The 12,073-nt window shown below is 41.9% G+C and overlaps 1 protein-coding gene across 5 annotated transcripts in view; it reads left to right on the top strand.

Moving 5' to 3' along the window:
• The window catches only part of NUP93 (nucleoporin 93), a 109,748-nt gene that overhangs the window by 59,114 nt on the left and 38,561 nt on the right, over nt 1–12,073 (top strand). The window contains exon 1 of one of the 5 annotated variants that reach the window (XM_082712506.1): nt 10,256–10,348. The exons of the other annotated variants lie outside the window; for them this stretch is intronic. Coding sequence (XP_082568632.1) covers nt 10,286–10,348 — 63 coding nt within the window. The 5' untranslated portion in view covers nt 10,256–10,285. Of the gene's footprint in view, nt 1–10,255; nt 10,349–12,073 lie in introns of those variants that run through there. 5 annotated transcript variants of the gene reach the window in all.

The following is a 12,073-nucleotide window of genomic DNA, read 5'->3' as shown; positions in this document are numbered from 1 at the left end:
TTAATTCTTCTCTGGTAATTTAAGTTAATGAAAGGTATGAGTTTATCACCAGTCAGAAGGTGAAAATGATACTTGAGAGAAGAAAAATCCAAATATGATATATTTAAGAGTTTAGGCTTTTTTCCACTGTCTTTTACAAACAGTTTATTTTCCAGTCCTGAAGAAAATTGCTAGATTTTAGTTTAGATTTTGTGTTGTTTTTTGTTTTTAAAAGAAAACCCTTCCGTGTTAATGATCTTTAGTGGCTGATTGAAATATATAAGAAAAAATGTTGTAACAAAACGAGATTTTGTCCTAAACAATCAATAGATTGAGACTTTCGCTCTCATTAATGGGGATAATTCTTAGTGCCTTCTGTTAATTAATAGCTGTGACTTCAAAGCTACTTATGGAAAACTCTTGTTTGTGATTGTAAGCTTATAATTCTTGATTCTTAGAATTAATTGGATTTGACTTGGCTTATTCCTTTGTTCCTTTATGCTGTTACTGAGAGGAAATAAGTGGATTTTAACTTTGATTTTTGTGTTTATTTTTTTAACGGCACTTATCCCTGAAGAATTTGTAGTAAGTGTATTTTACAGTAAACTGTACCATGAAGAATTTGCTCAAAATCCTTTAGTAGCCGTTTCAGGAGTTGAATCTTACAGAACTGAGTGTCTGAGAATCCTTTTTACTTGATATCAAATTTATAAAGCCAGCTGTTCTCCCAGGTCTTGTTGCACTAGCTGTTATTCATCCTACTCACTGAAGGCTGGTTTTCTTTAATTAATAGATGTTTTTGAAACTAAGGGAGAGGAAGATTTTCATATCAGTCTTTTCACTGAAATAGAAAGGATCAGTTATCCTAAGCCCGGTCCAGAATCCTACAAAGATTCCATAAATCTTAAATAAATCTTAGGGTTGTAGTATAAAAACCTAGATCTCAATATAATTATTTTAACCCCGGGAAGGACATTCACTATATTCATTGTTTGGGTGTATGGTAGAATGCAAAGGGATTCTTTTCCCTTGGTTTTTATAAGGCTTGCTCTTTGAAATGGAAGAGTTTCAGGGCAACAGATTAGAACTCCATTTTAACTGCAGCTTTGCTTGCATAAAATGTTTGGTTGGATGGCATGAAAGGTGTCACAAACCCTCCCTTTGAAATTTTTAAAGTAAAACTTGAAGATTCTGGTCTTGTTTTCTTTCTCTCTGGCTTTATGGAAGCCGTATATGTGGTACTCTGGGGAGATAGCAGAGACCCAGTTGCTTTCCAGTTTCTTTGCCTCTACCGTGGTCTACTCAAGTTTGGCTGCTGGGAAGAGGCTCTCCTTTCTGGTACTTGTAGGGGATTCCCAAATCTCTACAATCTGCAAATTCTTCTGTTTTCTCATGGAATTTTAGCCTGGCTGGTAGTAAAGAGTCAGGGGAGGGCTCTTATGCTACAAAAAAAAAAAAAAAAAAAAAATGTATTCATATCAAACCTTTGAACGCTCTGGCAGTGCCATAATGTAGATAAGCAAGCATGTCGGCTAGCCCGCTAGAAGCATTCTGTGGCACTAAGATGGCAGTGAGCAAGGAGTAAAATGGCGTCCCCAGGAACGCTGTGATGAGAGGTGCACCGCACCAGTCATCTTTCTTCAGTCAAGTTTGGAGACCCCTCTAGTAGCACTGCTTTGGCAGTTTGCAGTTACTTTTTATTCTGTTAGAAGAGAGAAATTTTGAGGTTTTCCTGAAGTAAAAACTTAATTAGCATTTATATCTCAATAGCTTCCGGTTGTTACTTGTAAGAAATTGGTGAGATATGGATAAAATAAATTTTAAATAGCTATTTTATATCCTCATTTCTGAAATCTCTTGCTCTGTGTTTTCTTCTTCTTCTTTTTTCTTAATTTAGAAACGTAACTCCTTCCAATATAAGGTGGATTTTTAGAAAATAGAGGACAGTATGAGTCTCCTTTATGGCAAGATGAAACTAGTCTTCCTATGAAAAGATGTTATTTGTCTTTGATTCTGGTTTTCATTCTTGCTCTACGTGGGCTTAGGTTATTTGATATGTAAAATAAATGTTGCCGCCTTCAGAAACAAAGTTTATTGTATTTCTTTTGTGGTTCAGGTATGAATTAATTTGAAGTGACCTATAGTCATAGTGGTAATGGCTGTGCTAATTTCTTACCTGTTCCCTTCTCTCCTGGAGTTGGAATTTTCAGAGCTGGCCTCAAAGTTGATGAAGGGTAATTAGCTCATCTTACAGTTAGATAAAGCAAGGCTTTTCTGTAGTTAAACAACTTTCTCAAGGTCATACATCTGCAAAGCAGTTGATTTTGGCCCAAATTCAGGCCACCTGACTCCCTTATCTGTGCTGTGCTGTGCCTCTGTCTGCATCTGACTCCATATCTTCCTCTTTGTGGGCTCGCTGGTGACTGATGGGCCTAATGGATTGATCTTTCAGTGGAGCCTGTCTTTACTTGAGCAGCCTAACTCACAGAGATCTTCCTTCTCAGTCTTGCCAGAAATGACTTAATTGAGCTGTGCCTGGAGTCTTCCTGGGCCTGTGTTATAGTCAATAATGTATTTACAGATTGACCATATATAAACAAACATTTAAAAATAAAACACATTCTGCAAATTGAGCTTTTCGGTCGTCCATCATGTTGGCTCAGTTCCAAGAAGGAAGTACTCATCTCCTGAGGTAGGCATGGACATCACATCCATCTGCCCTGAGCTGGGATGGAGCTGGGCATTTTGACATGCCCTCCCAGCAGATCACTCCTCCAGCTGTAGGTATGAGGGGTCCCCTAGTGCAGGGTTGCCCTTTTCCTAGTATGGAAGGACTGGCCGAAAGGTTTTAGCTCCATGTCAGTTTCAGGCTATTTGTATTCGTAAAATGGTCTTGTTCTCTCCTTCTGTAGTTTGCTTTTGCCACTCCAGCTAGGCGGTGTTTTCTACTTTCTGTAGCCATGATGATGAACGGTGAGTGGTGTATCCTGTGGTATTCCCTCAGCTCTGACAGGGTAAAGTCAAAATGTTTCCAAACTTAAGGTTTGAGAGAGAGAGTGGAATCCCAAGTACTGTTAGTGGAGCAGAGGCGTACCGTGACAAACTCCGTGTAAGACAACCGGAAGTTATAGATGAGTCTCTTGCTTGTTTTAGTGAACTCTAGACAAATGTTTAGAAAAGAATTTCTGAATAAGAAGAAACTGCAGCACAACCAAACCTCCCTTTTCCCTGACAGCCATGATGATCAGTGCTCCAGTCCCGTCAGCATAAGCAGTGCTGCAGAGCAGGAGGAGCTGTGATTTTCGACTGCAGTGTGAATGACTGACACCGTGTGCCGGCAGGGAATTAATAGGACACGTGGTTCCCACACACTGTCTTGACTAACAGCGCTCCTTGCGCTTGCTAAGTAGAACTTAATTCCGAGATCTGTGGAAACCACCCTGGCAAAAACCGCCTGGTTCCCACCTGACCAGCTTGGAGACACACCTCTGCTGTCTGTTCTCATAGCCCCCAAATCTTATTTCCGAAGGGAAAAGACACTACATGGGAAAGCAGGGGATCTGTGTTTTCTGATAAAATACAGGGTTGTTTTAATGCGTTCTTTTAGGGTGGGCTTAAGGGACAGTGGCAGGGGATGTCGGCCATGATAAAAGGCCAATATTGATGCATTCCCGTTTTATACTGCAGTGCGGTTTTAGTACCCAAAGTTCTTTGACTGTGGACTGATGTCTCCAAGATGGAAATTAGTTCCCCAAACACATAGTAAAACATTTTTCTTGTCCCTTAATGTATGTTCTCCTTCTCTTACCATCACTTCAAATAACTATAGCATTAGTATTTTTTAGATCTGTTCGTACCATTGGGTGAGGAGAGGGTTCTGGTGCTGGTTTTTAAAGCCAGACATACTATTTTATCCCTTTAGATTCCTCCTGTTCTTGTGTCCTCAAAGGTTAGCCATACAAGTGTACCAGGTTTTTACCGGGGCAGGGGGTGGGGCGGGAAGATAAAGTGTTCAGAGTTGCTGCCCTTGCTTTCTCCCATGGGGCCACCTCAGCAGTCTGAGAACAGTTGGCTGGCTGCCCTCTGTCCCTCTCTGCCTTGGCTTCCAGTGTTCCTGTTCCTCCCTGCCTCACTTCTAGGAGCGGAGAGAAAGGATGGCCGCCAGAGGCCCAACCACTGCAGCGCCGCGCGTCCTGCTGCATCACAGGCCCTCTCCCTAGCACGCAGGCTGGGGCTTGTTTTTCATGAAGTGGTGAAACTCAGCACGGAGCAAGCCACATCCTCTCCCCAGACCTCTTGGGACCAGCAGGGGAAAGTTATTTATGCAGTCCCAAAAGGTCACTGCAGGGCTATGCTGGATTTGGAAAGAAGGGAGAGTTCTGCTGAAGACGTTTTTTTCCTCACTAGTGCCTAAATGGCCATCGTTTATTCTTTTAGTCATTTATATCATGCTCTTACCCTCTGCACGTAGTCTCCCAGTGACTGAGCTGAACAGATTGCTTTCCTTTCCTGGAAGGCCAGAGATAGGGAACAAATAACGGGAATACCCCGGACTCCCTAACAGGGTACAACCGTTTTTGTAGCAGTAGCACAAGATATGTAACTGACCTCACAAAGGATCCAGCTCTTAACCTCAGCCTTATTTCCTCAGGGCAGGACACCAGCTTCATGGCTTGGCGGAGAACTAGGAAGAGGCATCTGGTAGTTATGTGTTGACAAGGGATGTGTGCTGTGCCCTCTGCACCCCTCACTGCCACACACAGGAATGGCACATCCACGTCCTCAAAGACCTTTCCTTCTGGGTCGTGATGAGTCCTGCCTCTTACATTCTTTCTTTACCCAATACTGAAAGTCTTGGAACTTGGGGTTTTGTTACGCAATAATTATTTCTCCCTTCCTTCTCCTCCTCCTCTTTTTGTGGGTTGGGGAAGATAATAGGAAGGGGACCACAAAAGGAAATTAGGTGGGGTTGTATGAATGGCTCTCTCAGAGGCCTGTGGCTTTTGCAGAAGATACAAGTTAGATGGAATTTCATCACTCCTGGACTGACACGCCCTTGAAAAGATGAGATGTGCCAGCACACTTAAGTCAGTGCTGCCCGGAAAGCCCTGGGTGTGTCCAGAGAGAGGCACTTTCTTAGAGCTATATGTTCTTAGGTTTAGAATCCCCTTGGACCAACACTGGGTTAGCTTTAACCTGTGCGAATTTGTAGACCATCCTTTAAACCAATGTGAATTTTGGGAGCAAGTGATTTATTTTGCCTTAATGGGCCCAAATCCATCACCTAATTGTGTGACCCTTTGTTTAGCCCAGTAGTAGAAACCATGTACAAAATGGGACCCTGCAGCCTGACAGTGACAGATGGCCTGCTGCCCATGCAGTGCCATGTTATAGTGACAAGGTTTGCCACCTGTGGCTCCAGAGCTGCCTGCAGGCCTCTGGATCTGCTGAGCTGGCAAATGGTGGCACTCCACAGCCACTCTTGCAGGGTCTGCTGCCACCTGCTGCAGGAGAGCGGCTAGGCTTTTGCATAAATACACAGTGAGAAATCATACAACAGCATTAAAAATATGTTACAGTTGGTAATGTCAGCCACTGGCTTAGCACTAATTTCTGCAGGGGGATTTTTTTTTTTTTTTTTAAGATACCAATGTATCTACCTTTTTTTTTTTTTTTTAAGATTTTATTTATTTATTTGACAGAGAGAAATTACAAGTAGATGGAGAGGCAGGAGAGAGAGAGAGAGGGAAGCAGGAGAGAGAGAGAGGGAAGCAGGCTCCCTGCTGAGCAGAGAGCCCGATACGGGACTCGATCCCAGGACCCTGAGATCATGACCTGAGCCGAAGGCAGCGGCTTAACCCACTGAGCCACCCAGGCGTCCCTACCTTTTTTTTTTTTTTTTAAAGTTATTTATTTATTTATTTGACAGACAATGATCACAAGTAGGCAGAGAGGCAGACAGAGACAGAGAAGGAAGCAGGCTCCCGGCTGAGCAGAGAGCCTGACGCGGGGCTCGATTCCAGGACTCTGGGATCATGACCTGAGCTGAAGGCAGAGGCCTAACCCACTGAGCCACCCAGGTGCCCCTAATGTATCTACTTTTTAAAATTTAATGCAGTCTGTGAAGAAACAGTCTGAAGTAGTAAACTTTTTTTTGTAGAAAACACGCCTTGGGATTTACTCTAAATACCTGAGTTGCAAAATAAAGCCTGGATTTGCTGTTCTGTCTGTATTCATTGCAAAAGGAGATTCACTGTCTCTTGGGTGTTTTAAACTGACATTCTGTGCATTCTTACCATATTACATTAAATACTTCTCTGATAAAATAACCAAACATGCTATAAAACCATATGAAAGTCCCCCAAATCTTGAAAATGTTTAAATTTAAATTTAAAAATTTAAATTTAAATTTAAATTTAAAAATTTCTCTGTTCATCTTTTAGGCTTTATCAGTAATGAACATCTCTCTGCACCTGAAAATTCCTTGAGGCATTCTCTGTAGGCGCCACAAAGGGAGCTAATGAAAAGCGTGTCCGCACCATCTGATAAGCCCGAGGCTCCTCTGAGTCACTGGCAGGGCTTCTGTTGTGCCCGTCTGAACACAGCAACTCGCTTTGTCCTTCCTCACTTTCTCCTGAAGTAGCAGCTTTACCTTCTATACATTTAACCCAAGAGAAGGTTTCAGAAGAGGTTGTTTGTTCAGAAATTGGGAAGAAGGGACATTTAGGCAAGGTTAAGGGAGTAGGAGGTATTTTTCCTAAGAATGAGCTGAAGCACATAGTGGATATAGCTCACACCCCGTTGTTTCTAGAGATCAGACCCTAAAATATCTCAAGTTCTAACGGCCACTTGCAGTGCCTATTAGAAGTGTTCTTTCCACCTTGGAGCAGACACTCTTGATTATTCTGGTTTTTAAGTTTCCTTTTTGTTCTGCTTGGTTTTCTTTTACTTTTTCCTTGCGTTCCTAGCTGTTGCTTGTATCTTGGCAATGTTTTTTGCCTCTACGATGACCATTTTCTGCTGTCACCGCTAACTTGGGTTAGTTTGATTTGGAATGTTGGTATATCATTATGTATTAAATGAGAGAGATACAAAACTTTTAAAGCACTCACTGTGTGTTTTTGTCTTATGTCAGATACCTTCTCACAGAAAGTCTGGCCCACTGTGGCCCACTGTGCTTTAAATTCTGTCAGATAGATTCCCAGTTGATCTGTTGAAGGAGTGGAGACACGGAATTGTCTTTTGTGTTTTGAGGACCATATAAAATATGGCTTTTGCTTTGTGGGGCCAAGCTAGACTAATTATTTTATCTTTTTTGTTTTATTTTTTAATGGTCAGGAAATCTGTGTTCAGAATCTTCAAACTGTTTATGTAACTAACTGTCCAGCAGATCACTTATTTGTTGTGGGTGGGAAGCAAAGAACTGTGAAAGAGTCACTGTAAGCTCTTGTTTTGCCATCTTACTTTCCTAGCTGAAGTGGATACAGAAATTTTTCGCACAGAGACCCTTATTTCTTACAGTTTTCACTTTTGGAAAGCAAATAAGCTAAGAGAATTTGGCCATTTGACAAAAACAAACATCCTTGTGCCCACTCCCTTCTTCTGCAGTAGGAGTTAGCTGCCACTTGTATTCTGAAACCCAGCCTGCCTGGTGACTAAAAAAAGGCCGTTTCATGCCTTTCTTTCCCAGCATGAGCCATTTAAAAGCCAATGTGGCTGTCAGGTCCCTGAGATGTAACCGCACGTTTGATAGGAGAATTGGGTTACCTGTGGTTATGTTCTGGGTTGTTCTTGGTTAGTAGAGGTATCCCCTGTACTTTACAAAAGCTTGTGTTATGCCACTTTGCTTTTGCAGAAGACCTATGTTAGTACCTGTTTTTGCTAACCAAAAGAAATCCAAAGTGGACTTCTGTTTTTACGAAAAAGATGAAAAGCAAAAAAGCCTTCTGCTTTTGTTTTGTAGCATAGAAGCAGCACATGCCCAGAGGAGTAGCAGGGAGAGGAGTAGCAGGGAGAGCGGCAGCACCCAAGCTCCTCTACTGACGGCCACACTGAGCATCTCAGCCGTAGCCGCCATAGCTCTGAACTCTACCTGTGAGCATCTGTGCTTTATCTTGTTTTATTTTGTGCACCCGTTAATAAGATGTACTCTAGGTGTCAGAAAAGCTAAAGAGAGGTTATTTGGGGGGTCTGGGAACACTCAAAAATTTTTTCTTATGTATTCATGGCAATTGCTTCTTTGCTTTATGTCTTTTTGGCTTATGAAAGGTTTCAAAGGAATGTTCTACTTTCAGATAGTGAAAGAAACCTTTGTGCATTACAGGGCAGCCCACTTCTTCTGTTAAAGTTGGGACACATGGGGTGTGCCTGGGTGGCTCTGTTGGTTAAGCATCTGACTTTTGATCTCAGCTCTGGTCTTGGTCTCAGTGTCCTGTGTTCGAACCCTGCATTGGGCTCCATGCTGGGCGAGGAGCCTACTTAAAAAAAAAAAAAAAAGATGGAACACATGGCTGGAGCTACTGCTTGGGCAGATGTATGGTGTTTATTTGTTCCACAGCAATAAATAGTAATATTATTTTGGGACGCCAAAGAATTGACATCTAGAACAGTGATTTCTGCTTTTTGTCTGTGACCTGTAGTAAGAGGTATATTTTATACCAGGACCCACTTCATACATACAAATATGTATACATAATTGGAAGAAAAGTTTCACAAAACAGTATTTACCTATACCACATATCTCTATTGCATGTCATTTCTTTAAAAAAATGCTGATCGATTTCATGACCCAATTACGAGTTCTGACCCACATTTTGAAAAACATCATTCTAAAGGACTGCCAAGAACTCAATATTTATTGTTTCATTCCTTCCCTAACTATATGAGGCTGGAGGAAGAAAGGAATAAATATGCAATCATAAAATATCTGTTTATTCTACCTTGATTTGCTGTCATAGAGACAGTATAATAGAATGCAGAAAGGTAGAAAAGAGGTCAGAAAATTTGGAGTCTACAAACTAGATGATGTTAGTGTGGCCCTACAGCATTATGGAGTTGGTAAAAGCTCTAGAAACCGTCTTGAATGGCCCTTTCAACATTTAAACCTCTATTAATTAAGGACATACTTTAATGTATTATCCAGTTAAGTAACACAGAGAAACAGTTTAGTACTGACCTAAAAGCAAGGACTAGAAGCAGATGTGTGTATTGCACGTCTAGCGCAGAGTGATCCCTGTAACAGTGAAAGGGTTAGTCCTTACTAGTACTGGTCTAAGAGTTGGTGTTCTCTGAGCCTTCAAATTCATCATTTGTAAAGAGGAACTGATAATGAAGAAAACAAATTTAAAGTATTTTGCTTCCTTCCGGACTCTCTCTTTTTAGAGAGAAAAGGAAGTTTTTCCTTATTTTCTTGATTGGAAAGTGTAGTGTTCCCTTATTATCTTGGAAACGATGGGTCTCTTGAGGGTCGGAACTCTTTGAATTCTGCGTCTTCCTTTTCCTGCTTAGGAAACTGTGGTCCAATTAGTTAAATGCTGAGATTCTGTTTCTCACCTGTAAAATGAAGAGGGGGTAGGTGAGAGGAGAGTGGAGTGATCATGTCTGTTCTTTCATACTCTTAAAAGATTAGCAGTAACGTCTTTGAATTGCTTAGAGCAGTATCTGGCCCTTAATTGCTTCCTGAATGAGAGCTATTATATGTTCCAGAAAGCTTGAAACCAAAACCCATTCAAGGAGCTGGTTAGGAGAGGATCTGTTTCCAGGACTCTGGCAGTGAGGAGAAGTATACAGATGGGGAAGTCAGGAGTGGTTATCTTACTTAGCAGGCTTGCAGATGTTTATGGAATGTTCTTTATTGAGCGGGCCAGCAGTAGACGGGTTGGGTGGGAGACTATGAACAATTTAAAAGTGCTTGTTGGCAAGAAGAGGGGATGTTAGTGATGCGGTGCTCTGAGGGTCACAGTTAGACAGCTGGCATCTCCTAGTGAAGGTGGGGTGTTGGGTCTTGTCTGTGACCAGGATCTTCATTGAAAAAGGCACCTCCCAGGTTCCCCTTCACTCCTTCAGTCCTATGGAAAACCCATTTTCTGATGGCTATTAAAAATATATCTCTGGGATGTGGGGTGTGAGAGGCACCTCCCAGAAGCAGTGGGAAGGAAGGGAAACACACATGGAAGAGGGGAGTCAAGGGAGAGATCCATGGGAAACTTGGGTGTTGGCAGGTATTTTTCTGCCCAACTATTTAGTTCTTTAATTTGTTACTTTCCCTCAAGGTGTGTATTCTTTCAAGGAGAGTAACTGCCACTAGATGGCACCCAGACTCTGGCACTGTTCTGGCTGTATACGTTCTGTTAAAGATTCTTTTCAAAAGGTAGGCCACTAATATGTGTGGGTTTTTTTGTTTTGTTTTTTGTTTTTTTGTTTTTTTGTTTTTTTAAATAAAATGTGATATGTGGCCTATTTTAGAGAGGAATAAAGGGTGAAAAATTTAAATCCAGGGGCACCTGGGGGGCTCAGTGGTTAAAGCCTCTGCCTTCGGCTTGGGTTGTGATCCCAGGGTCCTGGGATGGAGCCCCTCATCGGGCTTTCTGCTCAGCGGGGAGCCTGCTTCCCCCTCTCTCTGCCTACCTCTCTGCCTACTTGTGATCTCTGTCTGTCAAATAAATAAATACAATTTTAAAAAAATTGAAATCCAAACTCTGTATGTCTTGTGGGCCCAGCTTGTGCTACCAAGAGAGCCCAATTTCTGAGGTACATAATGACTCATGGTCTTTGTTCATAGGTAGATGCTGTCTAAAGACTGATTCTCATGCACAGGTGTTTGATTTACTTATTAATGAGATTTTTGAAATGGGGGTTTATAATGAGGATTTTCAAAAAGAATCATCTGCCCCTAAAGCAGTATCTTTTTTTCTCTATTTCATCACTGATTGACATTTCACTTCTTAGAAAATTTGGAATTGTGTTTCTTAAGTTGCTTTTAAACAGACGTGTCTGGTTATTGCTTTGCATTTGTGTTTTAATTGTGTGTGTGTGCGCGCGCGCACTCTTGGTTACATGTATCTGTGGGTACCTCAAAGGAATGGGACAGGCTGATCATTGGGAAGAGCAGAGGAAGCGCAGAAAGGGCATGGGCCACTTGGCACAGCATTCCCCAACTAGAAAGAAAAAAATAGGACTAGGCCTTGTTGGGCAGTGGTTATCACCCACCACCCTTACCCCAAAGGTGGCTTGCAGAGACAATCCACCTCCCATAGAAGCAGCCAGGAAAAGGTGCCACAAAACAATCTGTGCCTACCATTTGTTTGGGAGCAGCATGCAATGATAGTTCCATAGTTTTGTTTACAAACTGTGATACTAAAACCTTTAGCTTTAGTCATTAAAGATGCCTTGTGAAAGTAAAATTATAATGAAGGTTTGTTGACTTGATTGATTTGCTGTGAAAGGGTATAAATGAGATCTTTTAAAATCCTCCCCATCTTTTGTCTGGCTCCCAAGAGATGGCCAGAAGCAAGGATGTGGTGACAAGCCGCCTCCTTCTGTGTGGACCATATGGGGTCCTAACTTTATGTGCTCTGGTTTATTGAAGCTATTGCATTATTAGTAGGTGAGTGAGTAACGCCTCTCCCCACCCTACCCCACCACCAAATAGCACTGTGGGTATTTGGAGCAGTCCTAATGTTGTGCCCTCAGAGCTGTCCGAGAGCTGCCTCAGGGACTGCCCTGGAAGAGCCTATGAGGGAACCGTTTCCTTGGCTGCTGGCCAGTCCAGTGCACGCCAGGTTGGGGTGTGACAGCAGGTGTGGGAGAATCATGGGTCAGTACATAAGAAATCAGGGGACTCTATGAAGATTAATAGTTTATTTAAATTTATATTTCCAGTTGTGGTGCCCCCCCATGTTTGTTTTGTGTTGTTTTAGAGATTCGGCAATTTCATATCTGGGACTGCTTGAATAACATAATATTAAAATGTTGTAGTTGCTAATATATATTAGGTGATCAGAAATTAACTAAACATGACAGGAAGTTTTCAAAACTGTCAAATGATGATTTTAAAATTTAGCATGTCTTTAAAACTTTATCTGAATTCTCCTTT

This window comes from Mustela nivalis (genome assembly GCF_964662115.1).
Source record: "Mustela nivalis genome assembly, chromosome: 18".
In the NCBI taxonomy this organism is placed as follows: Eukaryota; Metazoa; Chordata; class Mammalia; order Carnivora; family Mustelidae; genus Mustela; species Mustela nivalis.
This window is presented reverse-complemented; position numbering and strand designations above follow the sequence as displayed.